The sequence below is a fragment of the Bombyx mandarina genome, chromosome 15 (assembly GCF_030267445.1).
Source record: "Bombyx mandarina strain Sakado chromosome 15, ASM3026744v2".
NCBI lineage: Eukaryota > Metazoa > Arthropoda > Insecta > Lepidoptera > Bombycidae > Bombyx > Bombyx mandarina.
This window is the reverse complement of record NC_143221.1, coordinates 15958549-15984834: the sequence shown is the minus strand read 5'-3', so window position 1 is coordinate 15984834 and position 26286 is coordinate 15958549. Positions and strand designations below refer to the sequence as shown.

General features: G+C 37.7%; 1 protein-coding gene across 1 annotated transcript; it reads right to left on the bottom strand.

Moving 5' to 3' along the window:
- Positions 1-21093: 21093 nt before the first annotated feature.
- Positions 21094-24488, bottom strand: LOC149501549 (uncharacterized). Its single transcript, XM_089733476.1, has one exon. It carries the CDS (start codon positions 24282-24284, stop codon positions 22731-22733), a length of 1554 nt encoding a protein of 517 aa, XP_089589602.1. The 5' UTR covers positions 24285-24488; the 3' UTR covers positions 21094-22730.
- Positions 24489-26286: the final 1798 nt, after the last annotated feature.

Below are 26286 nucleotides of genomic sequence, written 5' to 3'. Positions count from 1 at the left end.
TGTTTTTTTTTATTGCTTAGATGGATGGACGAGCTCACAGCCCACCTGATGTTAAGTGGTTACTGGAGCCCATAGACATCTACAACGTAAATGCGCCACCCACCTCGAGATATAAGTTCTAAGGTCTCAGTATAGTTACAACGGCTACCCCACCCTTCGAACCGAAACGCATTATTGCTTCACGGCGGAAATAGGCGGGGTGGTGGTACCTACCCGTGTGGACTCCCAAGAGGTCCTACCACCAGTGAAAGAGTATTCTTTATTGTACACAAAATGAATAAATATTGTGAAACATTTTTTCTTGGTCTTATCGCTAAGAGTGATCTCTTCCAGACAACCATTAGATGGGCAAGAATAATTTCGAAATGAATTGCACACTGTGTATCTATCTATTATAGAAATATATACACACACGCACATACACACGCGCACACACACACACACACACACACGCGCGCAATATACATATTTACAGGTACATACGTACAGATTTATATTTATAAATTATATAGAAATTTGAACAATGTAATAATAATTTTGCTTCTTTACACATTTATAAATAAGGATGGATGCTCGTAATAATTTTAGTATATTTGGGCCACCTAATGAAGATCTTCAACACTATTACCGTAAATACAATCATTTTATAAACGTTCAACGGGTAAAAGATTAAACCTATGTAAAACATAATTTATTTAATTAAAAAAAGCTGAAATAATTACCTATTCCAAGATTAATTATGTTAAGTATGTCCAAATATGTAATTACAATTAAATAAATTCTATAATAAACTTCTAATTCTAATACTTCTATTAAAGTTACTAAAAAAATATGTTTATGCTGGGCAGTTTTCGTGTATTTTAAAGGTTACGCCATGCCATTACGGCAAAGTTTGTTTACGAAATTGCACCCTTAGAATGGAAGTGGTATAACTAAAAAATTTAAGATTAGTTTTATATTTCAAAACACTTATGTATTATTATTAAGAACCTACATTTTAAGTAGGTAATACGTGCAGCAAAAATGTTGGACTCCTTTTTACGAAAATTGCGCGGACGGAGAAGTACGAAATTTCCCACACTCATAGAGAATATAGAGAAGTAGTGCAGATTGCTAATTTTTTTTTTTAATTGTGCATAAACAATAAAAAAATAAACTAAATGAATAAAAAAACCTTACACACATTACCATGTATTTGACACACACACACACACATGCATTTATACTTTTTTTGTTTATTGATTTATCAATCTGTGGTCAAATTGAGAATAGATTAATATTTTTTGTCTTTAATATTATTTTTCTATAATGTAGCCTTGGCGACATAGAGCAATGATTATTATAGAAATGATGATAATAGAAAGGTGACAATAGAACTATAATAATGTTCAAACTTAAAATTTAAATAAATTATGGTCAAATTTAGACCACTGGACTACCATTAGTAGATAATAATAAAATCATTTATTGCCTTTCACACAGATTTAGATTATTACAGGCAGCCTACAAGGAAACAACAAAAAAACAAAACACTATTATATCATTTCTAGCAAGCAGCTCAACATTTGCACTTGTATATTATTAATAGGAATTTTATTAAGAATATTGACAATTTATGAGGAATTTGACAAGTACGGATTAGTTATAGATATATGTAGTTACATATTGTAAATTAAATTAGTTTTATAAGTGCAATAAAAAATAATTTAAATGATAAAATGATAAAGCCATACCTTTTTCCAATGTGACGATTAGAGGGTATCCTATTATTCTTTTCTATATTATTCTATCAGCTTATAAAATTAAACAGTCTCTTTTAGTCTAGAAAAGGACAAAGTACTCTTTCTGCCTTTTTCAAATAAAATGGCATGCCTTAAAGTGTTTAAACCGAAAAACTAAAAAAATACAATTATTGTATTACAATATTGAAGTTTACCAGAAAGTAAGAATTTTGGGTTGAGCCACTTTAATTCTAAAGGTACAAAATAGTATTGAACACGTGACATTACCCGAATAATTTTGAAAGTAATGTGTTCCCATTAAAATACTGTTAAAATGCGTTGTATTTCATTTAGACGGTCTAATGCCAAAACATCACGTGCTACCAATATACGAGAAATAATATTATTGCTGCTCTCGGTGAATAAACGCCCTGCGAAGCGAGTAGCATATCTCAACTCACACTCACAATTCTTCATTTTTCACCGTATAGAACGTAAACTCGATTTGATTTTGATTTATTCATTTACAATTGAACAACTAGGAAAAAAAGGTGAAAAGACATTTTGGAGGGACCGCGAGGAGCTAAATTGTGTGAATTGTTTTATTTTGTCTATTTAATGTTTCTTAGTTAATGCGTATTTAATATTTCTTCGTGTATAAGTGTAATTTTGAGACCGTCCTGGCTTAAAGGTTAAGGCGTCCGGTGTATTCGTATCTTGCAATGCACCGGTGTTCTAATCCCGCCGGCGGGTATCAATTTTTCTAATGAAATACGTACTTATCAAATGTTTACGATTGACTTTCACTGTAAAGGAATAGCATCATGTAATAAAAATCAAACCCGCAAAATTAATTTTTGTAATTACTGGTGGTAGGACGTCTTGTGAGTCCGCACGGGTAGGTATCACCACCCTACCTATTTTTGCCGTGAAGCAGTAATGCGTTTCGGTTTCGGTGGGACAACCGTTGTAACTATACTGAGACCTTAGAACTAATATCTCAAGGTGGGAGGCGGCATTTGCGTTGTAGATGTCTATGGGTTCCGGTAACCACTTAAGATTAGGTGGGCCGGGAGCTCGTTCACCCCTCTATGCAATAACAAAATAACGTTGTTTTATTAACTGTTTAGTATCTGTGAAAGTGCGAAAATGTATAAAAATTAAACAAAACCGCTGGACGTAGCTTCTCGAAGTCTTCGAAAAAGTCAACTGAAATAAATCTCAGTAAATAATCAGCATTTTACAGAGATTATATTTTATACCATATTATCTGATCTCATTGCATTTCATTCCATGCCAATCGATTAATGCTTCAAATTAATCAAATCCATTTCACTCCATATTATCATTTTTCATAAAAAAAGATTAGGCTCTATGGCATGATACTTTTGCCTCTGTAGTTGGAAAAATAGAACTACTAAAGAAATACTCGATCGAAACGTTAAAATCCACTAATTTGTAACACGCACTCGCATAAATGTCATTCGTGGTACTCATTTCGGTAAAATTACTCGGTTACGAGATCACAACGTTAATATGAACTCGCACTCACAAAATAACACCGGGTACGTTTGCCGCTAGGGGCGCTGTTCCAATTGCATACAAATTTGAGCAAACTGGCTCGCTAGTGAGAACGTTACAAAACTCGCACTAAGCACACTGATCAACTATCATCATCTATCAACTCCGGCTCTGTAAATTTGGCCACCCTTTTTTTATTTTCGGATTTTTTTTATTTGTTATTATTTGTTCGTCGTTTGTTCGGTAATGCTCGAATGTAAAAATTGTTTGTTCGTCTTTTGTTTATATAAAATTAATTAAATAAATGATCACCGTTAAGTTTACTAGATATCTTTATTTTTATCGCTCAGATTAATTCATTTTGATCAATTATCGTTTGTTCGACGACTATTGGTGATTGTTCGATCATAAAAATAATTAAATTCCCAATTATTAATTATTTTATATTAATGTAATACCGATATACTTCACGAGATGGCGTTACAAAAAATCCCTTCCCAAAACTATAAAACCGTTGTTATACTGAATAAATAATATTTATTCGTATAATAAATAATATTTATTCGTAGGTCATTGTTTAAGATGTTATGAATATTTCAGTTTTGATTTCATCAAAATAACTTGAACTTTACTACTGAATTCCGAAAAAAATTCTAATTAAGGCTGAGTTAAGTTCAGCTTTTTATTTAAGCCTCTTACTGTAGTTTTTAAATTATATTTATGCGGATTGATGTTTCAAAGCTTTCAGATTTCAATTTTAAAATCTGAAATAATTAAGAACAGCGTCATCTACCGTTCACATTTGAAACAGAATTTAATTCGGTTTAAATTTGTAAAAGTTGATGTTGATTATTATTACACTAATTAATTGAGCGTTTCATTAGCTTTTAAGCTGAGTGACTATTTATAATTTATTTTTATTCTATTGTCTATTTTTGTTAAGTAATAAATGAGCAAAAAATAATACTTAACAAAAAGATATGAAATCCGAACAAAAACAAAACTCATCTCAATAACATTTGCACTTTACAAAAAAAATAAGACTTTAATAACTTTCATTCTCTACAAAAAGATGTGAAATACAAAAAAATACCAAGAAACCGTCATAATGTGGAAAAAATAAAAAAATAAAAATTTCAAAATTTTAAAATTTAAAAAATTAATTATCTGGTGTCGTGGGACACCAGGTAGGAACGAAGTTCCTTCGGCTAATGTAGAATCGACACAAATTGCAAAAAAAGAAATGGTGCTCAATTTTATGTAGGTTTACTTGGTTTTTCTCTTAAAATTTGCTGGTTAGTTTTTATTTAAGTACGGGAAAGTATTTAGGAAATTCAGTATTTTAGGAAATAATAAATTACGTAAAATAAAAAAAAATAGTAATTCAAATTATCAATTAAAATAACAAAATATATCTCTTTATTTTTGGTTGACAACATAAAATTACATAGAAATAGAAATAATTACTAAATAGAGAGAGAAGGGATTAGAAAACGAAAAGAAGGAGAAAGAGAAAGGTATTATACACTACTCGCTTGTGTATGCGACTGTCGCGCCTGCGCACGTCTCGTTTAACGGTTTTATTCCACGCACTTTTTTCCACGGATTTTTTCTTACGGTTTTACTATCACATTTTTTTCAGTTCGGTCGCGCAGCAAAATCCCTATCCCCTCCAAGCCTGCCGTAAGGAACTTCGTTCCAAAAAAAAAAAATATTTATCGTACTTGGCGCGCGTCATTGAGTACCCCAAATTTTTTCGGAAGAATTTCAACCCGAGAAAAAAACCATTTTGCTTTAATATACAATGAAAGGTGTAAAAAGTTACCCAGGTTGTCTTTTTCGCTCTTGTTAGCGTTTTATGAGAAATTGAGACAGAAGTATATATATACTTCTGTCTCAATTTCTACACACACATATATTCAATTAAGATCAAATTATGTTAGCGCTTCTGTTTCTGTTGGTATTGAAAGTAGTTAGCGTGATATGTGATGCGTAGGGAGGAGATGCATTTGACTAGAGATGTGTGGAAAAGGTAGAGGGGGATGAGGTCGACCGAAGAAGACTTGGATGGAGTGTGTGAATGACGATATGTGAGAAAGGGAGTGGAGTGAGTGTTGAGATGACGGCTGCTAGAAGAGAATGGAAAACTAAAATTCGCTGTGCCGACCCCACTTAGTGGGATAAGGTGGAGACAATGAGGAGATTTTTAAGGATATATCTATCGTGTAATAGAAACTGAACCCGGAAAAATATGGATTTGCGGAATTACTCAATTGATACACATACATCTCAAGTATCAAGATTGGTGGCAGCATTAACGTTGAAATTATATCTATTGATTTCGATGTCTGCTCAACACCGGACGGGCCGTGAGCCTGTTCAGAAGTCTAAGCTAAAAAAAAAGGACTTATGAATCTACTCATTGTTATACCTAATACGTTTCGTAAACAATTCATTCTAGTTATTTTTTTCTTACCTATGCTCATAGACTTGAGAGGCTATTTAAGCTTCACCGTAGCGTGTGGGTGAGCTTTCGGGGCTCAAATCATGTTGCTAACACTGGCCCTAACAAAAGCAGTGTTTCGCAGAATCTACCACCGGATCGGAAACGCGACCCTCTGAGAAGATCCGGCGAGAAACTCAGTGGGCCGAGTTAATTCTATACGAGTTCTAAGGCCGCCACATAAACAAAATACAAAATACTCGCCAAAACAAAGACTTAAATGCCCCTAAAATATATTATTTCGGTATCGTTCAATCATTAGATCGTGCCTATCGCCGGGCGGAGAGCCGCCGGGTCCTGGGTGAGGCGATGGAATCAAATCGCACGCACGACACTTCCTCCCTCTCCCATTTAAACTTAGGGCTGCCTCCCTTTACTGTTATTTTTGCATATTAAAAGCCTCTACAATTTCTGCCGCTGGGGGCTTTTACTGCATTCCTAGGCGGATCGAAAGTATATCTCCTGTATGCGTGTGCTTTTATAGATGTCATTTAAAAACGAAACTTTGAGTAGGCGAGTACATAGTGGAGATAATTAATTACTTCCACAAGACTTGCTGTGGCTTGTATATAGACGCGTATATAGACGCGTATATAGACGCGTTAAAAACTTTACTAGTTTATCTATATATTCATACGTGAAGCAAAAACTTTGTACCCCTTTTTACGAAAATTGCGCGAACGGAGGAGTATGTTATTTCCCACACTTATAGAGAACATAGAGAAAGAGTGCAGAATATTTTTTATTTATGCCTAAAAAAATCATTAAATCAATAAAGAAAACATTACATACACTACCATGTATTTTACACACACCCACGCATATACTCTTTTGTTTATTGATAAAATCTGTGATCAAATTGAGAATAGAATTGTTTATCTTTAATATTATTTGCCTATAGTGTATTTGTGAAATCTGTGATTATAGAACTCTTTGACAATAGAACCATAATAATGTTCAAAGTAATAATTGAAATTAATTATGGTTAAATTTCGACCACTGGACGTTCATAAGTTGTTATTAATTCATGTAATGTTGCATATACGAGTATAATAAATAATATTACATTTCAGTTTTCTTTGGTCATGTCTTTTTGGAAACGAATATGGATCAGTAAAATACGGACCTTTCAGATTACATCACAACAATTCAATTTATTATGGTCGAATTTCGACTACCGGACGACCACTAATGTTTTTAATTTAATTGAAGTCGTCGTGGCCTAAAGGATAAGGCGTCCGGTGCATTCGTGTCTAAAGCGCCTTATTCACGTTCCATCTTGCTGTACGTCCCGCCAAGGCCATGCACGATGCACGATGCAAAAGAATCATGAATAGGCTTGACGTACGTCGATAATTATTATTAATTGTTTGCTGGATTTGCACGACCGATTTTGCATCCAGCGAGCGCCCCCACCACCGCGTACGTCGTGCAGATAGACAGTGAATAACGTTGACGTACGTCAGAGCGGTCCTGCGTCGTGCGTGCTTGATCGTGTATAGACTTGCTGTACAGCAAATTTAACATTTGGAGCTGGTTTCGAGATGGGACTGCACGTCAAAATGGATCGTGAAACACTTTCAAGATTTATTGAAAGATATAAGTTCCACATGTTTGTGGAATGTCTCAAGCGCAGACTATATGAATAAACAAAAAATAATAAACTTATTACAATTTTTTAGGCCCATTTTAGGGGAAGCTGCAAGGATTGATAGCGTGCGTAAAAAATGATACATATTAATTATTTGAGTATACTCTGCACGTTTAAAAAAATCATCCAAAACTTCTTGCTATTTTTTGCCTCTCTTCTGCTGCTGCTGACAACATCAGAAGGACTCCCATTTTTGGAGTTTTGATAAAACAGCTGGCATTTTAAATAAATTAAAACCCTCTCATTTAATTCGTTCGATTTATTCTGTTCGCGCTTGATACATCCAGCACCGCGGCCTTGAGCTGACGTACAGCCGTGATGGATCGTGAATAAGGCGCTTAACGATGCAACGGTGTTCGAATCCCGCAGGCGGGTACCAATTTTTCTAATGAAATACGTACTCAACAAACGGCTGGTGCTAGTTGCTGGAGCTAGCAGCTGGAGCTAGCGGCTGGTGCTAGCTGCTGGAGCTAGCGGCTGGTGCAAGCGGCTGGTACTAAATGCTGGCGCTAACGGCTGGGGCTTGTTGCTGGAGCTAGCGGCTGGTGCAAGCGGCTGGGGCTTGTTGCTGGAGCTAGCGGCTGGTGCAAGCGGCTGGAGCTAGCGGCTGGTGCAAGCGGCTGGTGCAAGCGGCTGGAGCTAGCGGCTGGTGCAAGCGGCTGGAGCTAGTGGCTGGTGCAAGTGGCTGGTGCAAGCGGCTGGAGCTAGCGGCTAGTGCAAGCAGCTGGTGCAAGCGGCTGGTGCAAGCGGCTGGTGCTAGCGGCTGGAGCTAGCGGCTGGTGCAAGCGGCTGGTACTAAATGCTGGTACAAGCAGCTGGAGCTAGCGGCTGGTGCAAGCGGCTGGTGCTAGCGGCTGGTGCAAGCGGCTGGTACTAAATGCTGGCGCTAACGGCTGGGGCCTGTTGCTAGAGCTAGCGGCTGGGGCTTATTGCTGGAGCTAGCGGCTGGTGCAAGTGGCTGGAGCTAGCGGCTGGTGCAAGCGGCTGGAGCTAGCGGCTGGTGCAAGCGGCTGGTGCAAGTGGCTGGTGCAAGCGGCTGGAGCTAGCGGCTGGTGCAAGCGGCTGGTACTAAATGCTGGCGCTAACGGCTGGGGCCTGTTGCTAGAGCTAGCGGCTGGTGCTAGTTGCTGGAGCTAGCGGCTGGTGCAAGCGGCTAGTGCAAGCGGCTGGAGCTAGCGGCTGGTGCAAGCGGCTGGTGCAAGTTGCTGGAGCTAGCGGCTGGTGCAAGCGGCTGGTGCAAGTGGCTGGAGCTAGCGGCTGGTGCAAGCGGCTGGAGCTAGCGGCTGGAGCTATCAGCTGGTGCAAGCGGCTGGAGCTAGTGGCTGGTGCAAGTGGCTGGTGCAAGCGGCTGGAGCTAGCGGCTGGTGCAAGCGGCTGGTACTAAATGCTGGCGCTAACGGCTGGGGCTTGTTGCTGGAGCTAGCGGCTGGTGCAAGCGGCTGGGGCTTATTGCTGGAGCTAGCGGCTGGTGCAAGCGGCTGGTGCAAGCGGCTGGAGCTAGCGGCTGGAACTAGCGGCTGGAGCTAGTGGCTGGTGCAAGTAGCTGGTGCAAGTGGCTGGTGCAATCGGCTGGAGCTAGCGGCTGGTGCAAGCGGCTGGAGCTAGCGGCTGGTGCAAGCGGCTGGTACTAAATGCTGGCGCTAACGGCTGGGGCTTGTTGCTAGAGCTAGCGGCTGGTGCTAGTTGCTGGAGCTAGCGGCTGGTGCAAGCGGCTGGTGCAAGCGGCTGGTGCAAGCGGCTGGAGCTAGTGGCTGGTGCAAGCGACTGGAGCTAGCGGCTGGTAATAAAGGTAACATAATATATCATAACTCGAAAACTATCAAAAATCGCGGGGTGATTCGGATACCCCACGACACGAGAGACCTAAATTTTTTTTTGGACGTCAATGATCCGGCCACCCTGTATAGGTAGAAACGCATTACTGCTTCACGGCAGGGTGGTGGTGCCTACCCGTACGGATTCACAAGAGGTCCTACCACCAGGTTTACTTAGAACATGCTCACGAATGACTTTGATTATGAAGGAATATCGTGTTACTTAAACGAAATTCGCAAAAAATATAATTTACGTAATTACTAACGGTGGAGGGCTCTGTGAGCTCGCACGGATAGATAACGCCGTCCTGTGTGCTTAGTGCGAGTTTGCAACGAAAACGACTTAAAAACCTGCCTATTTCTGCCGTGAAGCAGTAATGCGTTTCGGCTTGAAGGGTGGGGCAGCCGTTGTAACTATACTGAGACCTTAGAACTAATATCTCAAGGAGGGTGGCGCTCTTACGTTATAGATGTCAATGAGCTCCAGTAACCATTTAACACCAGGTAGGCTGTGAGAGATCGTCCATCCATCTAAGCAATAAAAAAAATAACCCGTTGAGTTAGTTTCTCGCCGGATCTTCTCAGTCTTCTCAGCGTTTCAAATTCGGTAATAACTAGATTCGGTGGTAGATCTTGCTAGGGTTCGTGTTAGCATCACTCCGGTTTGAGCCCCGTGAGCTCACCTACTAGTTAAGGTTACGCTGAAGTGGTCTCTCAAGACTATCAGCTTAGATAGAAAAAAAGCAACAAGTGGTTTTTTTTCCTACTAAAGTAAGGATTATCACTTGATCAGTCCAGCATATGGAGCTTCGTCCACGAGGTATTTTATCGACGACCTTACCTTGAACAACAAGCTTCTCGTTAGATTCTGCTGATTGTCGGTTTTTGTATATATATCCTTTAGGAGATGTTCGAAATGCATATACTTTGAATATCACTAAATTCATATTGAACTTCCCGCATACAATACTCGTATTAATAATTAAAAATATGTATATGGGTTATTATATGCCAAATCGACCATTTTTGCGTTCGACCCCTTTAGATTCATTCAGCTGAAACTTTATTATTCTTTTCTACCCATTGAAAAACATTTTTGAGAATTTTTCAAATTTTTTGAAGCCAACGTATGCATACGTATCGACTCGTAAGTAGTTTGTATAAGCGAACATGAGAGGGTGTTTAGTTCAAATCATAAATGATGAGCGGGAAATTAAAAAAATTCAAATAACATACGTATGAGATGTCGATTTTACCTAGCTTCTGTAAAACTTATTATGAAATAATAATTCATTACATTTATGCATTTCATAGGTTAACCGACTTATAAATTTCTAAACATTGAAAGGATGTTCATTTATCCTGAAAAAATTTGGGGTACTCAATGACGTGCGCCAAGTACGATAATATTTTTTTTTTATTTTTAAATTTTCAACTATTTTTTTTTTATTTTTTCAGCATTATGATGGTTTCTTGGTATTTTTTTGTATTTCACATCTTTTTGTAGAGAATGAAAGTTATTGAAGTCTTATTTTTTTGTAAAGTGCAAATGTTATTGAGATGAGTTTTATAAACGTGGACTTGGCGCAATTTTTTACAGTGAAACTGTTTTTGTTCGGATTTCATATCTTTTTGTTAAGTATTATTTTTTGCTCATTTATTACTTAATAAAAATAGACAATAGAATAAAAATATATTATAAATAGTCACTCAGCTTAAAAGCTAATGAAACGCTCAATTAATTAGTGTAATAATAATCAACATCAACTTTTACAAATTTAAACCGAATTAAATTCTGTTTCAAATGTGAACGGTGGATGACGCTGTTCTTAATTATTTCAGATTTTAAAATTGAAATCTGAAAGCTTTGAAACATCAATCCGCATAAATGTAATTTAAAAACTACAGTAAGAGGCTTAAATAAAAAGCTGAACTTAACTCAGCCATAATTAGAATTTTTTTCGGAATTCAGTAGTAAAGTTCAAGTTATTTTGATGAAATCAAAACTGAAATATTCATAACATCTTAAACAATCACCTACGAATAAATATTATTTATTATATTATTTATTATACGAATAAATATTATTTATTCAGTAGACAATCACAACTCTAATATATTAAGTTAATCTATGATCACAACGGTTTTATAGTTTTTTTTTTCTCCCATTTCTTGGCCTGCACGGTTTGTGCGTCAGCCATGCAAAAAGGTTAGGAAGTGTGTTAATGGATTTATTTTTTTGATTTGAAATTGGAACGGAATTTGGAAAAAGGATCAGGTATATATTATATAAACTAAGTACATAAATTGTTACAATTTTATATTATTATGAAAAATGAAACTAGCTAAAATTATATATACATCAATATTGATATTAGATAAAAGGATAGAAATTGAAGTAGGAAAAGGAATTTTAATGGACAAAAGTGAGGAAATAAAAGCGGAACGGTCATTTCGAGGACAGGCAAAGAATATATGCTTAAAATCCCCAACGTCATTGCCACACTCACATATATCGCTAGGCAACATGTTAAAGCCTTGCCAATTGCAAGGTAATGCATGCATGGCCCAGCCTCATGCGAATAAGGGTCGATGTGACAGCTTTACCAAACGTCAGATTTGAAAACCACGGCTTAGGAGGTATATCCACCTGGATCGTGCTGTAATATCGACCTTTAGTCTGACTTGAAGAACGCCAAATGTGTGTCCAAGAATTCAATAACTGGAATTTAGGAAGCAGAGCCAAATCACAACAAAAGTTTTTGTACGGAACCAAATCTCCATCATTGACTTTAGCTTTGGCAAGGCTATCGGCCTTGGCATTGCCAAAGATACCCGAGTGCCCCGGAATCCAAGCAAAAGAAACTGTGTAATTTTTGATGCAACATTGATACAATAAATCACGACATGCAATAATCACAGGATGATTATTTCGGTTACTGTTAAAAGGAAAACTTTCCAAGGCTTGGAGGGCACTTTTAGCGTCAGTTAAAATTATTGACTTTTTAAGCTTCATCATTAAAATGTACTCCAGAGACTTCAGCAGACCAAAACATTCTCCAGTAAATACTGAAGTCTCTGGAGGCAATTTTATTTTCTGAACAATGCCAAACTGTTGATGGAAAATGCCGACCCCCACACACTCCTCGGGACCGGGTTTGGAGGAATCGCTAAAAATTAAATGACAATTTTTCCATCAGCTGTCACTGTCAATAATATCAACAAATTTGGCATTGATAGAAAGATCTTTTGGCAAAAGACTAGTTTTTCTAAAGGTAAACACTACGCTGATATTCAAGGCTTTATTCCTCCCCGACCTTGGTTCTGCAACTTCAAAGATTTACATAAACGCGTTACAAGTACGATCTGTAGATTAAGGCTAGGCCATACGTGTACCCCCGTCCATCCCTATTTGCGAATGTGGTCTTGACGAAGGCTCTCCAAATCACATGTTTTTCAGTTGTCCTCGTCTATCTTCCTCCCTCTATGATCTCCTTCCTCCTGATATTCCTCGCCCCATTGATCTCAAATCTCTTCTTTCCCTTGTCAACTCCCCTTTCGTTTATATTCTCAGTTCATTCATTAACCATAATAATATTAAGCTGTAGTTTGTCTGTCTGTTATCGAACTAACCCCTGTATATATATGTTGTGTGTATATTGTTTTAGGTAAATCAACAGAGATCCTGTCATCAAAGATTCTTAGCTACTCACTTAATTCTTAGTGAATATCTGTGACCTTGCTCGTTCACGAAGCCCGCTATAGAAAGCAGAGTATTAAATACACTTGACATTGGCGAAATCTAAAAGGAAACGCCATAAACCTAAGAGATAGATAGATAAAAAGATCTTGTTTACTTAGGCCCAAATCAAACATAATAGATGGATTTAAAATTAAGGCATCATAGTTAACACAAAATATTGGAAGGAATTGTGATCTATGTGTAGGAGCTTGAATAGCTAAGTACTTTTGGAGACTAACAATAAGGCATGGCGTCGATTTATGAGCCCAGTACGGATAATCCATACATTCCAGCAGAGACCGTAACTTAGTGTAAAGAGGATGATTATAAACTTGGAATGCTCTAAACAGAAAACGGTCACAAAGAAATTGTCTTCTGAGGTGCAGGGGGGCTTCAGAACATTCGACCTGCAAAGCGTTAATAGGGCTCGAACGCATAGCCCCAGCAATTATTCTCAGAGCCTTAGACTGGATAATGTCTAACTTATGGAGAGCTACTGCATTACAGGGTTCAAGTATAAATGTTCCATAGTCTAAAATAATCCTTATTAGGGCATTATACAAAAGCTTTAGAGAGAAAGGGTGGGCTTCCCACCAAACTCCAGAGAGGCAACGCAATATATTTAGAATCTTCTCACATTTAGCCCTTATATAGTAGCAATGAGGGCTTCCTGTAAGTCTTGAGTCTAAAATTACCCCAAGAAATGTTGCTTCACTTTTAACAGGAACTCTAATGTTATTATAAAATACAGACACTGATGGAGGAAGCCTCATACGTGAAAATAAGACTATAATACTTTTAGGAACTGAAAGGCTTAGAGAGTTATTGTCAAGCCAAACTTTTAGCAACTTAAGAGAATATGTGACAGTATCAGACATGTTGTCAACAGAATCACCAGAGACATAGAGGAGTAAATCATCTGCATATTGGAGCGTGTTAACTTTACCCCTAAGGGAGGCTTCCAGATCATAAGAATATATATTGTAAAGTAAGGGACTTAAAACTGAGCCCTGGGGTAAACCTTTCCAGGCAATACGGGATTGATAAGAGTCTTCTGATATTACTTTAAGCATTCTACCAGAGAGAAGATTGATTAAGAAACTTATGAAAATTTGTGGGATATTCAAATTAATCATTTTTTGTTTCAGATTCGAAAGGTTGACATTATCATAGGCTGCAGCCACATCTAAGAATGCTGCTAACACAGACTTATTGTATGAAAATGCCAATCTTATGTCTGTCATAAAAATGCTGAGACTATCCATCGTACTCCTACCTTTCCTAAATCCAAACTGGTTAGGAGATAGTAACCCCTTACTCTCAATAAACCATTCTAGTCTATTTTTAACTAGATGTTCGCAAATTTTGGAAATCACTGAAGCTAATGCAATTGGTCTGTATGATGATGGATCATTAATGGGTTTGTTGGGCTTATGTATTGGGATAACTTCATGGATTTTCCATGATGGAGGAATATTACCTGATGTTAAGATTGAATTAATTAAACTGAGAAAATAAGAAAGGCAGGAGTCGTTCAGGTTTTGAAGAAAAGAATATGGAATTCCATCACAACCCGGGGCTGAGTCCCTAAGCCTTGAAAGAACCCCTTTGAGTTCTGAAAGACTAAAGGAAATGAATGAATCGCTACTATCATGCTGGGAGAGGAGAGAAGGCTGTGAGTCAGAAGAAATATTATCTATAGATGGGACAAATGGTGGAGCTAATTTGTCAAGAAACAAATCAACTGTACTACTATCCATGAAAGGAGACCTTGGAGGTTTGAAAGCGGATCTGAATCTACGAATATTTTGCCAAACTTGAGATGGAGAAATTTCTGGTGAAATTGAGGCACAAAAAGATTTCCAGCTATTGAATATTTTTTGTTTTAATAATTTACGAGTTTTAGTTATAAGATTACTAAGAATATTAAAATTTTGTGTTGTAGAATTTTCTCTGTAATTTTCTTCAGCTATCTTTCTCTCAGCTATCGCAGCAGAACACTCACTGTCCCACCAAGGAGGTGATGGAATATACCCATTTCCACTATTGTTTTTTATAGGAAAAACTTCCTCAGCAGCTTGTAGTAGGGCCCGTGTAAAAGCTTCAGCACAAAGATGATTACTGCTGTCATTTAGTGGAGGTATGGTTGATAAATTTTGTTGAACTTTATCTCCAAATAATGACCAGTTGGCATCCTTAAGTCTATATTTTAGCCGGGGAGGGGTCTTTGATGTCTTTTCACCAATTTTTTGAGGAAATGATACCATTAGCGGAAAGTGATCGCTTCCATATGAAGACGATAGAGGCCACCAGTTTAATGTAGGAGCAAGTGAGAGACTACAAAGGGTAAGATCTGGTGCACTAATACCCTCATGTGTTCTTCTAGTAGGATAACCAGAGTTTAAAAGACATAAATTATTATCATCTAAGATGTCTAAGATTCTAGCCCCATAATGATCAGACTTAGAACTTCCCCACATAGAATGTTGTGCATTGAAATCTCCCATAACCAAAATAGGGCGCGGGAGGGAAGATAGGATGCTACGAATATCGTCAAAGACTTCATTGGAAGGGTGAGGTATATACATATTTACAAAACAGATATTATTTACACTAGCCGCAATAATAGAAAATTTATCACTGTGATTAGGGATGGTGGGGTAGCAAGGGGGCGTGTAAATAGCCCTCCTGCGGCGGGAGCATATATAGCGGGGTTGTAGAAAGGCGTGTAAATAGCCGTCCTAAGCGGTATGTGACAAATGTTTGTCACTTATAATTAGCGGAGCGGTAAAACTATATAGCGGTAAACAAAAGCTAGTAATCAAACTAAAGATATAAATTAAATACACATAAGCGAGCGGGCGGGCGAATGATTACACGGAAGCAGCAATAAAATGGCAATAAATTAAAAGAACTTGCACTCACCTGTAGACCTTGCCAGTGACTGTCGTGCGGGCGTCGGCGATGGATGCACGCGGGCGGCGGGAGGGGGTGACGAAGCTCACGTAGCTTTTCGTAAGCACAAGCACCACACAATATACAAGTGCCGCCATCTAGGCAGCTAGCGGTAAAGCGTGATCGATCGGGTAGAACCCCGCTTTGGATAGTCGCGGTAATTAGTTACTGACAAACTCCAAAGGTGGCGCCATCCCAATAATTCATTAGCATCCTATTACTAATCCGCGCGTAACCATCCTGCCCGCCTTGAAAGTTCGCAGGACTTTCAACAAATATATAAAGATATTAAGATAGGAAGCATAAAGCTTAAATAGCGGGAAGTTATTTGAAAAGAAACAAATTTTAATTAATAATAAGCCATCATGAATGTTTACGAGTAGAGTTGAAGCGGTTGATGACATGCGGTACTCTAATTTATTCTAGCGGTAGCGGATATAATTTTACAACTGGACGTTTAAGAAATCCAGATTTCGTTTTTACCAAAGCAACGCGTATAATGTTATCGGCACCTGGATACACCTCTTGTATAACGCCAAGTGGCCAGCGGAGCGGTGGAATGTCATCTTGATGAATAAGAACTACTGTCCCAACCTTCACGGGGTTATCTGATGTACACCACTTCTGTCTGACTTGCAACGTATGCAGGTACTCTAATCTCCATTTCCTCCAATAGGAATTAACCAAACTATCTAACAACGCTTTGCGATTAGTTAGACTCATCTGATTTGCGGACAATTCAGACGCGGGTAAATACTGCAAAGGAGTGGACATCAAAAAATGTGCGGGTGTGAGAATTTCGGGGTTGGGATCTGCGGATAAAAGACATAAAGGTCTGGAATTCATAAGACATTCTATTTGATTCAACACAGTCAACATCTCTTCGTAAGTGAGAATTTGTGCGCCTATTACTCTATTTAAATGAGTTTTAACGGATTTAATGTTTGATTCCCATAAACCTCCAAAATGTGGAGCCCGAGGCGGGATCATCTTCCAAATGATTCGGTATTTAGTTAATTCATCATTCCATGCGGATATAAAATTATTTGAAACTAGAAGTTTATACATTTCATCTAACTGAGCCTTTGCGCCAACAAAATTAGTGCCATTATCTGAATACATGAAAGAAACTGGACCTCGACGAGATATAAAACGTTTGAAAGCGGCAAGAAATGAGTCCGTTGACAAATCCGAGGCTAACTCAATATGTATAGCCTTTGTCGTTAAGCATACGAACAGGCAAATGTAAGCCTTTTGTGAATGATGACCACGTTTGCGTACAAGCGTTATCTTAAATGGGCCCGCGTAATCTACTCCCGTGTGACAGAAAGCTTTGGCCTCCATTACACGGCTTGACGGAAGGTCAGCCATCATGGGAGTTGGGTGTGAAGGTGATACTCGAAAACATGATTTACACATATGCACTCTTTTTCTTATAACGTTTCTAGCGGACAATATCCAAAAGCGTTGACGAATAATGGACATCAAAAGGTCCGGACCAGTGTGCAAGTTTGTATTATGAAAATAATCAACAATAATATTTATTATGTGATCGTGTTTTGGCAATAAAGCGGGGTGTTGCGTTTCAAACGGTAAATCAGAGTTCGAAAGTCTACCCTGAATACGCAAAATTCCATCTTCGTCAATAAATGGACTAAGTTTACGAATATTTTTCGAAGGTAAATCTAATTTTCTAATGCTGGCAATATCATGACCAAAATATTTAGCTTGAAGAGCTCGAATAATAGCTTTCTCAGCAGTATTTAAATCGAATGCGGTTACAAACTTGTTTCGCGGTAATTTTCTTATAAATCGAAGTACATAAACAACACAGCGAAGAAGTTTTGACCATGACGAAACTCTCAACCCAAGTTGATATATTGGGGAATCTTCGACAACAGTCAAAGCGGTAAGTGTTACAGATTTTTTCATTTCAGGTATGTCACTTCCAGATTTACAAGGTACAAAAGGTTCAATAGGCCATTGTGAAATAGGATAGCAGGCCCAAGAAGGACCCTGCCACCAAAGCGAGTTATTAATAATTTGTGACGGTAAAAGACCTCGTGACACACAATCGCTAGGATTTTCCTTACCATTAATATGAAAAAAGCGGTCAGGTGATAAATTCTCCTGAATTTGAGCGATGCGGTTTCCTACAAATATTGACCATCTATGCGGGGAAGATTTAATCCAAGAAAGAGCAATTGTAGAATCTGAGAAAGCGTATATAGCGGTGATAGGATGTAAAGAATTATAAGCGTTATAAATAAGTTTAACTAATTTTGACAAAACAAGAGCGGCACAAAGCTCAAGGCGAGCTAATGTAGTTATCTTAACCGGAGAAACCTTTGATTTTGAGCACAATAATCTTAAAGTAATATCTCCTGTGGGATCTGTAATGTGTAAATAAACAACGCAACCGTAAGCGTTCAAGCTTGCATCACAAAATGCAACAATATTTACTTCACAGTCTTTAAAAACTCCAATATGGCGCGGTATTGCGATAGTTGAAAGCAATGGAAGCTCTTTCACTAGTGAAGAGTAGCGGTAAATAATTGTATCTGGAGGTGTATCATCCCAATCTATTTTAGAATTCCAGAGTTCCTTAATCAGCAATTTAGCGAACAGTATAACTGGAGCAACTAAACCAAGCACGTCGAACAAGCGTGCGACTAAAGATAATATTGTTCTTTTAGTGCACTTTTCATTAGTGTTTGAGCTCGTCATAAAAAATGAGTCATTAGCGGGAAGCCATGCAAGGCCTAAAACTTTCATGGTATTATTAGCATCATCAGAGAAGCTTACAGAAGAGCGGTGCGTTTCTGGAAGGCTATTAAGAAAGGCAGTGGAGTTACTTGCCCATTTTGTTAAATTAAAACCTCCTGATTTAAAGAGTGAAATTAGTTGTTTCGATAGTTTGATAGCTGAAATATCTTCGTGTAGGGATGTGACGAGATCATCCATATATAATTGAGACTCAGCTACACTAGCGGCTTCTGGATAACGATAACATTCTTCTGATGCTAATTGACGTATAGTACGCATTGCTAAATAAGGTGATGACTTTAAACCAAAGGGCAGACAGTTAAAAGCGAAAATGCGAAGTTTATCATTTTTAAAGCGGTACAATATTTTTAAATATTTATGGTGGTCTGTGGTCACCCTAATGCGTAAGTACATTTGTTCCACATCAGCGCACAGTGCCACAGGGAACAAACGAAAGCGTAGTAAAAGCAAAAATAAGTCTGCCTGTAAATTTGGACCAGTATGCAAGACGTCATTAAGTGACAGTCCACTAGATGTTTTAGCACTAGCATCAAGAACTACACGTAGTTTAGTGGTAGTCTTGCTTGGGCGGATAACTGCATGGTGCGGTATATAATAACCGTTATCGGTTTCCTTAGCGGTGTCGTTAATTTCAGTTAAATAACCTTTACTAATGTAATCCTGTATAACGATATCGTAATCATCGCGGAGTGAGGGTAATTGAACAAACTTACGTTCGAGCGAAAGAAAACGGCGGTGAGCAACAGTATAAGACTTGCCAAGGTCAGCGGGATTTCTACTAAATGGTAACTCAACCGTATATCGGCCATCATTATCGCGGGTAATTGTAGAAATATATTTGTTTTCACACTCGGCTTCCTCAGGGCTAAGATGACGCTCATGAGGAATCTCCTCTAATTCCCAAAATTTATGTAAAAATGACTCAAGGTCTTTATGCGTTATAGATGAAAAAGTTTTATTTAAAGTGAATGCAGAATGAATTTTAGTATTTTCGAAAGCGGGTGGATTATCAATATAAACTGTACTAGATAGTCACAAAGAGGTATTATTATCATTTATAACAGAAAAATTATCATGTTGCGGTTTCATAATGCCGGTGTAACTCACTTCAGGTACGTCACCCATAAGAACATAACCGAAGGTTGTTTCTACGGCAGGTGGCGCTAGTGAGCCGGTATCTATACGATTACCTAAGTATATATATGGAAATAACTGAGCACCTAACACCATATCAATCACACCTGGAACGTTCCAATTTGAATCGGCAAGCGGTAAATTACGTATATGATTCATATTTGAGGAATTTATAAAATAAGCGGGTAATTTATCTGTAATACAGTCTACTACTAAAGCGTGAATATAATATTTATTAGGAGAAAATCTAGATTCAATATTTAAATAAACATATCCGTGAATCGGGCGAGCGGTTAATCCAATACCTCTAATATAAGAATTATTTAAAGGTATAATCGGTAATTTAAGTAATTTACAACAATTGACAGTTATTAAATTATTTTGGGAACCATTATCTATTAAAGATCTAACTATTTTACGTTCCCCTTTATTCGAGTGAGCGTATATTTGAGCGGTTGATAATAAAATATTACTATTCGATTTTATTTCCGAACTGTGAGTCAACGTGGTAGCGGTCGTATTATTTTGTTGTTGTATCGTTCTGTTAGAGTGTAAACAAGTATTCGAAGCGGCATCATGATGATCGTAACTCTGAACAACAGGTTGAGATTGAACCTGGGACCGACCGTAATCGGGCCGCGCGGCATCACTCGGAATTCCATGTACCTGCGACCGACTGACCTGCCTGTCCATATCAGCGTAGTCATCCGATGGACTGGGTACGCTTTTACTTTTTCGATTCGCCCGTTTATTACCAAAACACAACAAAGTATGATGATATTTCTTACAATTATTGCATGTTAACTTTGATTGACATGCTTTTAATGTATGCGATAAGCTTAAACAATTAATGCAACCCTTGTGCGATTTAATAAAATCATAACGTGCTTGCGGTGAAATCATATTTTTAAATTCATTACAACGATATAACTGCGTGTGGTGCGAGCTCGAGCAAAGATCGCACGTAGATAACGAAACCGGTTTGTTAACCCTTTCAGTGCGGACTGGGTCATTATAACTACTAGAAATAAACGATTTGTGATTTTTAGATTTCTCTATGTTACACTTCGGTGCAGAGCGTTCTAATATTTTTATCTGATCCTGTATGAATTTAATAAACATTTCAGTTGTGGGTATTTCAACACCACGAACCGATGTTTCAAACGAATGTAAAGTTTGAGGATCCAACCTTCTCAGTGAGCATTGTAATAAAATAAAATCAGTCAAATCAAGTAAATTTAATTGTTTTAAAGCGGCATTCGAAGATGAAATTTTTTCAATATACATATTTAAACTATTTGCGGTAGGTGAACAATTTTTTAAATCTAATATATTATTCAGATAATGACATCCTAAAGCTCGTTTATCCTGATATTTACTAATTAGATTCGACCAAATAATATTATAAGTTTCACCTGTGGGTATTATACCAGCGGTTAACTTTAATGCACTATGTGTTAATTTGCCCATTAAATACTGCACACGTTGCGCATCAGACAGTTGCGGGTTATCGTGAATGTTAGCTTTAAAAGCCTGGTAAAATGTTTCCCATCCTTCAAGAGAGCGTCCGTCAAAGGAAGGAAGTGAAATTGTTGGCAATGTTACATTTATGGCGGCGGTGGTTCTCATTACATTTGACGAATTACCAATTTTAATTTTGTTACGAGCGCGTCTTACGTAATTATATAACGTGTCAAAAGACGATAAAGCTGCGTATTCAGGCTCAACTTCGGGGTTTTGCTTCAAATTTAAATCATTGATATCATCCAAATTGCTTTCAAATCTAACACGCATGTCATCAATCGATTCTGATTCGGCAAGAAAAGTTTCAATTAATTCCGAATCAAACTCCGAAATATTTTTTGATTTATTATATAAATCATTAATTTGTGCAAATACTAAATTATTCTTCGCGATAAGTTTCTTTAGTTGTCTATTTTCCATAATGAAGTTATGAAATAACTGACTAAAAAATAACACTAAATGAACTACGTTAATAAATATAATTCAATATGCGGTTACGAGTTATTATTAATAGCGATGAATGTAATTAACTTTTACATACAATACAATACTGTAACAAAATGGCGAATGGGGGTAATCATAAATTAATTCTAATTCTAATTAAAATTTAAGCTGGATCTAATCCAGGCTCGCAGGACCAAACTATGGGGTAGCAAGGGGGCGTGTAAATAGCCCTCCTGCGGCGGGAGCATATATAGCGGGGTTGTAGAAAGGCGTGTAAATAGCCGTCCTAAGCGGTATGTGACAAATGTTTGTCACTTATAATTAGCGGAGCGGTAAAACTATATAGCGGTAAACAAAAGCTAGTAATCAAACTAAAGATATAAATTAAATACACATAAGCGAGCGGGCGGGCGAATGATTACACGGAAGCAGCAATAAAATGGCAATAAATTAAAAGAACTTGCACTCACCTGTAGACCTTGCCAGTGACTGTCGTGCGGGCGTCGGCGATGGATGCACGCGGGCGGCGGGAGGGGGTGACGAAGCTCACGTAGCTTTTCGTAAGCACAAGCACCACACAATATACAAGTGCCGCCATCTAGGCAGCTAGCGGTAAAGCGTGATCGATCGGGTAGAACCCCGCTTTGGATAGTCGCGGTAATTAGTTACTGACAAACTCCAAAGGTGGCGCCATCCCAATAATTCATTAGCATCCTATTACTAATCCGCGCGTAACCAGATGGGTATGTGGACAAAGGGCACACCTCCCCTAAGAATTAGTGCCACTCCACCATACCCATCTGTTCTGTCTTCTCTAAGACAGACATATCCTGGAATTCTAAAATTGAATCCGGGACGAAGCCAAGTCTCTTGAAGAGAGACTGCAAATGGTTTGTAACTATTCAATAAAAAAATTAAGTCACTTTTTTTACTATTAATACTCCGGCAATTCCATTGAATCACCAGAGACTGGTTTCGTGGATGGTCCTGACTGTCCATTAGTTAAAAAACTTTTTGAAGAAACGGCATCGTTGGACGGTATTTTAATTATGTTCGATTGTGAAAGGTACTGAATTATAGAAATTATGAGATCCTTTGTTATTATTTCTGACAAATCATTGTAATTTTTGAGACAACCTGTAGAAAAGGAAGGAATGTTGCTGTAATCTTGGATAAGCTCTGCATGCGCTTTTTGATCATATCCCTTACTAGAATTTCTGGGACGAGCTTTGGGTTTCAAGAATACTGTTTTCTTATATGATTGAGTCGGACTCTTAAAAGGGCTTGTTAAATTATAGGGGCTTGAATAAGTCATAGTTGGACCAGAAGGGGCTGATGAAGCAGAAGCAACAATGTCAGCATAAGATTTTGAAACTGGTGGATAGACTTTACTTGCTTCTGAATAGGATATAGAGTTTCTAGCCATTGTTTCTTTTATAGCTTTCTGCCTAGCATACTCCGGGCATTTTTTATCTGTTGCGAAATGGGAACCAGAACATAAAATACACACAGCATCATCTCTTTCCGTCTCGCAACTTATACCTGAATGGTTGTCACCACATTTGTAACACCTTGGAGTGCCTCTGCATTGCATTTTGGTGTGGCCAAAACGGCAGCAATTAAAGCATTGCAGCGTGGGGTAAATATAAAGTTCTACAGGTAGGGAGTTGAAACATATAAAGACCCTGGGAGGTAACACCTTCCCATCAAAGGTCAAAACTACGGTCTCAGTTGGAACAAACTTGGGTGTCTCGCCGTCATATACCTTTCTGTTTAGTCTCCGAACTTTCAGAATGCTTCCACAGTTCTGCGGAAGCTCTTTAGTTTCTATAACATCTTTCTCGTCCCAGTCACATGGAACACCTCTCACTATTCCCATGCGGGTGATAGTGAAGGCCGGAATAAATGCTTTGTATTTATTAGCATCAAGCAATTTGTGATTTAGAAATGTGTTAGCGTCCTGGAATGTTTTAAATTGTAAGGACAACCTATTCCTTCCAATTTTTTTTATGCTTCCCTCTACAATGCTTTTTATTGAATTTTTTTTAAGAAAAAATCCAAATTGTACTGGATGAATAGATCCGGTTTGATTAGGTTGTAAAATTTTTTGAATATGTACATCATACGGCGCAGGGTCTGACGCCTGGTAAAGCAGCCTAGCAGTGCGAGGGTTACTCGTAATGTTTTTAGAGAGAGCAACCTCATTATGATGGATTTCAGTGATTTTATCATCTAACTCAAGCACTTTAGGTATAACATTATCCTTTATATCATTAGGGGAAAGTTGGCAATCTGGTTGATCTGTATGTTTGTGATTCCTTCTCTTTTTTTGGTTTCTAGTTGAGATTCTCTTTCTTTGAACGGATTTAATGTTTTCCGAACAGTCTGTATCTATAATGGAACCTTCCGTTTCCATTCCCGAAGCATCTATTGTAACTACATGAGACACCTGGAGGGATGTCCCTCCAGGGTCTTCGGGCTCCAACATGGAGGCCAAGAGAAAAATACTATTTATATATAATACAATAAGATGACTTACCAGGCGAAGAAAACAAACTAAAACTATAAATAATCAATACTACTAATATATATACACTTTACAACTTAACTGATCCTGTAATATTAAATTAATTTAATTTTCAAAAGTTTAGCCAAAAAAAGACGCCCGCCTAATTCAACACTTCCCGCGCTTTTTTTCGGTTTTATAGTTTTGGGAAGGGATTTTTTGGAACGCCATCTCGTGAAGTATTTCAGTATTACATTAATATAAAATAATTAATAATTGGGAATTTAATTGTTTTTATGATCGAACAATCACCAATAGTCGTCGAACAAACGATAATTGATCAAAATGAATTAATCTGAGCAATAAAAATAAAGATATCTAGTAAAAGGGGCCCACTTAACGGTGATCATTTATTTAATTAATTATAAATAAACAAAAGAAGAACAAACAATTTTTACATTCGAACATTAACGAACAAACGACGACCAAATAATTAAAAATTAAAAAAATATATTCGGAAATCAAAAAAAGGGGGGCCAAAGGAGACTGAAACGATTACATACATTTTTGGGCCCAAATGTAACGTGATGAAACTAATATGAATTAATAGATTCAGATATATCAGTACCTTGCTGAAAATTATAAAAGTTTTCTCAATCTGAGAGCAGAGTTAATAAAGATTTAGTAAAAGTTAGGTTATGTTACAATCTCTTTAAAAGAGCTGAATAATAACTTATTTAAGCATAAGTAAATGTTTATTATATCCATTGGATAATCTTTTAAATGTCATATTAAGAATGAATATCAATGATATATATCAGGTATGGAATATGGAATTGCTATCACACAATTCACACAGCGATCCATAATTTCAACAGTATCCAATGCAACAATTTCAACTAATTTCAAGTCAAACGTGTGAGCGATCTTCAGTGTCCAGTGTAGAAGCAATTGTCGTATTAGGCTGGCAGAGTTGGAATCCGTAATAATAAAGCAGTGATCGTTGAAAATATAAAAACAGCACGATAGATACACACTCAAAATGCGTCGAAGATACAAAACGAGTAGAGCAGAAAAAACCAACAAGCGCCAAAAAATAATTGTTTAATCTATGAACAAACGTCATGTCAGCTTACTGTCAAAGCTGTCATCAAAAATACAATCGATTTTAATCGATTTGAAATGGATAATCATATTACTTTGTTAAGTAATAATAGACTTTTTCTTCATTTATGTATATAATCGCAATTAAATCCGGCGTATACCGCACTTGTATACAACAAGTATAAATCGCTCATTAAATTACTTTGTATTAATTACCTAGTGCAATGTTTTTCTTTTTATAATCCTGTAATCGATTAATTAAATCGATCACACCGTTATACCGACAAAAACTAACTTTCTCATTTTTCTCCGGTCCCAGAAAGAGGATTGAGGTGATTTTTTATAAATATCACAAATTTTTTAGACTACATTCCAAGTTATTACATTTTTGGCCCACGATTTTCCGTCTCCTTTACAGAGCCATCAGCTCCATGTCAACTATCAATCGATCAGTTATCCCCGCTAGGTGTCGTGTCACCACTCATCCAGCCAACATCACGTAGTAGGGATGAGGATGAAGCCGGTCTCCTGTCATACTCACTATACATTTTTCAGCTGTGTTTTTTTGGTTTTATTTGTGTATCAATAAGGCTCGGTGGAGTGATGATGTGTGCAGGGTGGCTGGCAGGAACTGGATGAGAGAAGCTGAGGATCGTGCTCAGTGGCGAACAATTGGAGAGGTCTATATCCAGCAGTGGACTGCTATAGGCTGATGATGATGATGATGATGATGATGATCAATCGTAGCAGTGACTGTTATTTAGGGGGTTGGTGCTTCCCGCTTCCGTAGGTTTAACCCGCGATTCCCTACAAGTGACCCCTGGGTGGTGCTAAACGGGAGCCGAAAACATAACCGGTGGTAGGACTTAGTCCGACTGGC

Coding starts and splice junctions, on each gene's coding strand:
- LOC149501549 (XM_089733476.1), bottom strand. CDS start 24,284: ATGTTGGAGCCCGAAGACCCTGGAGGGACATCCCTCCAGGTGTCTCAT.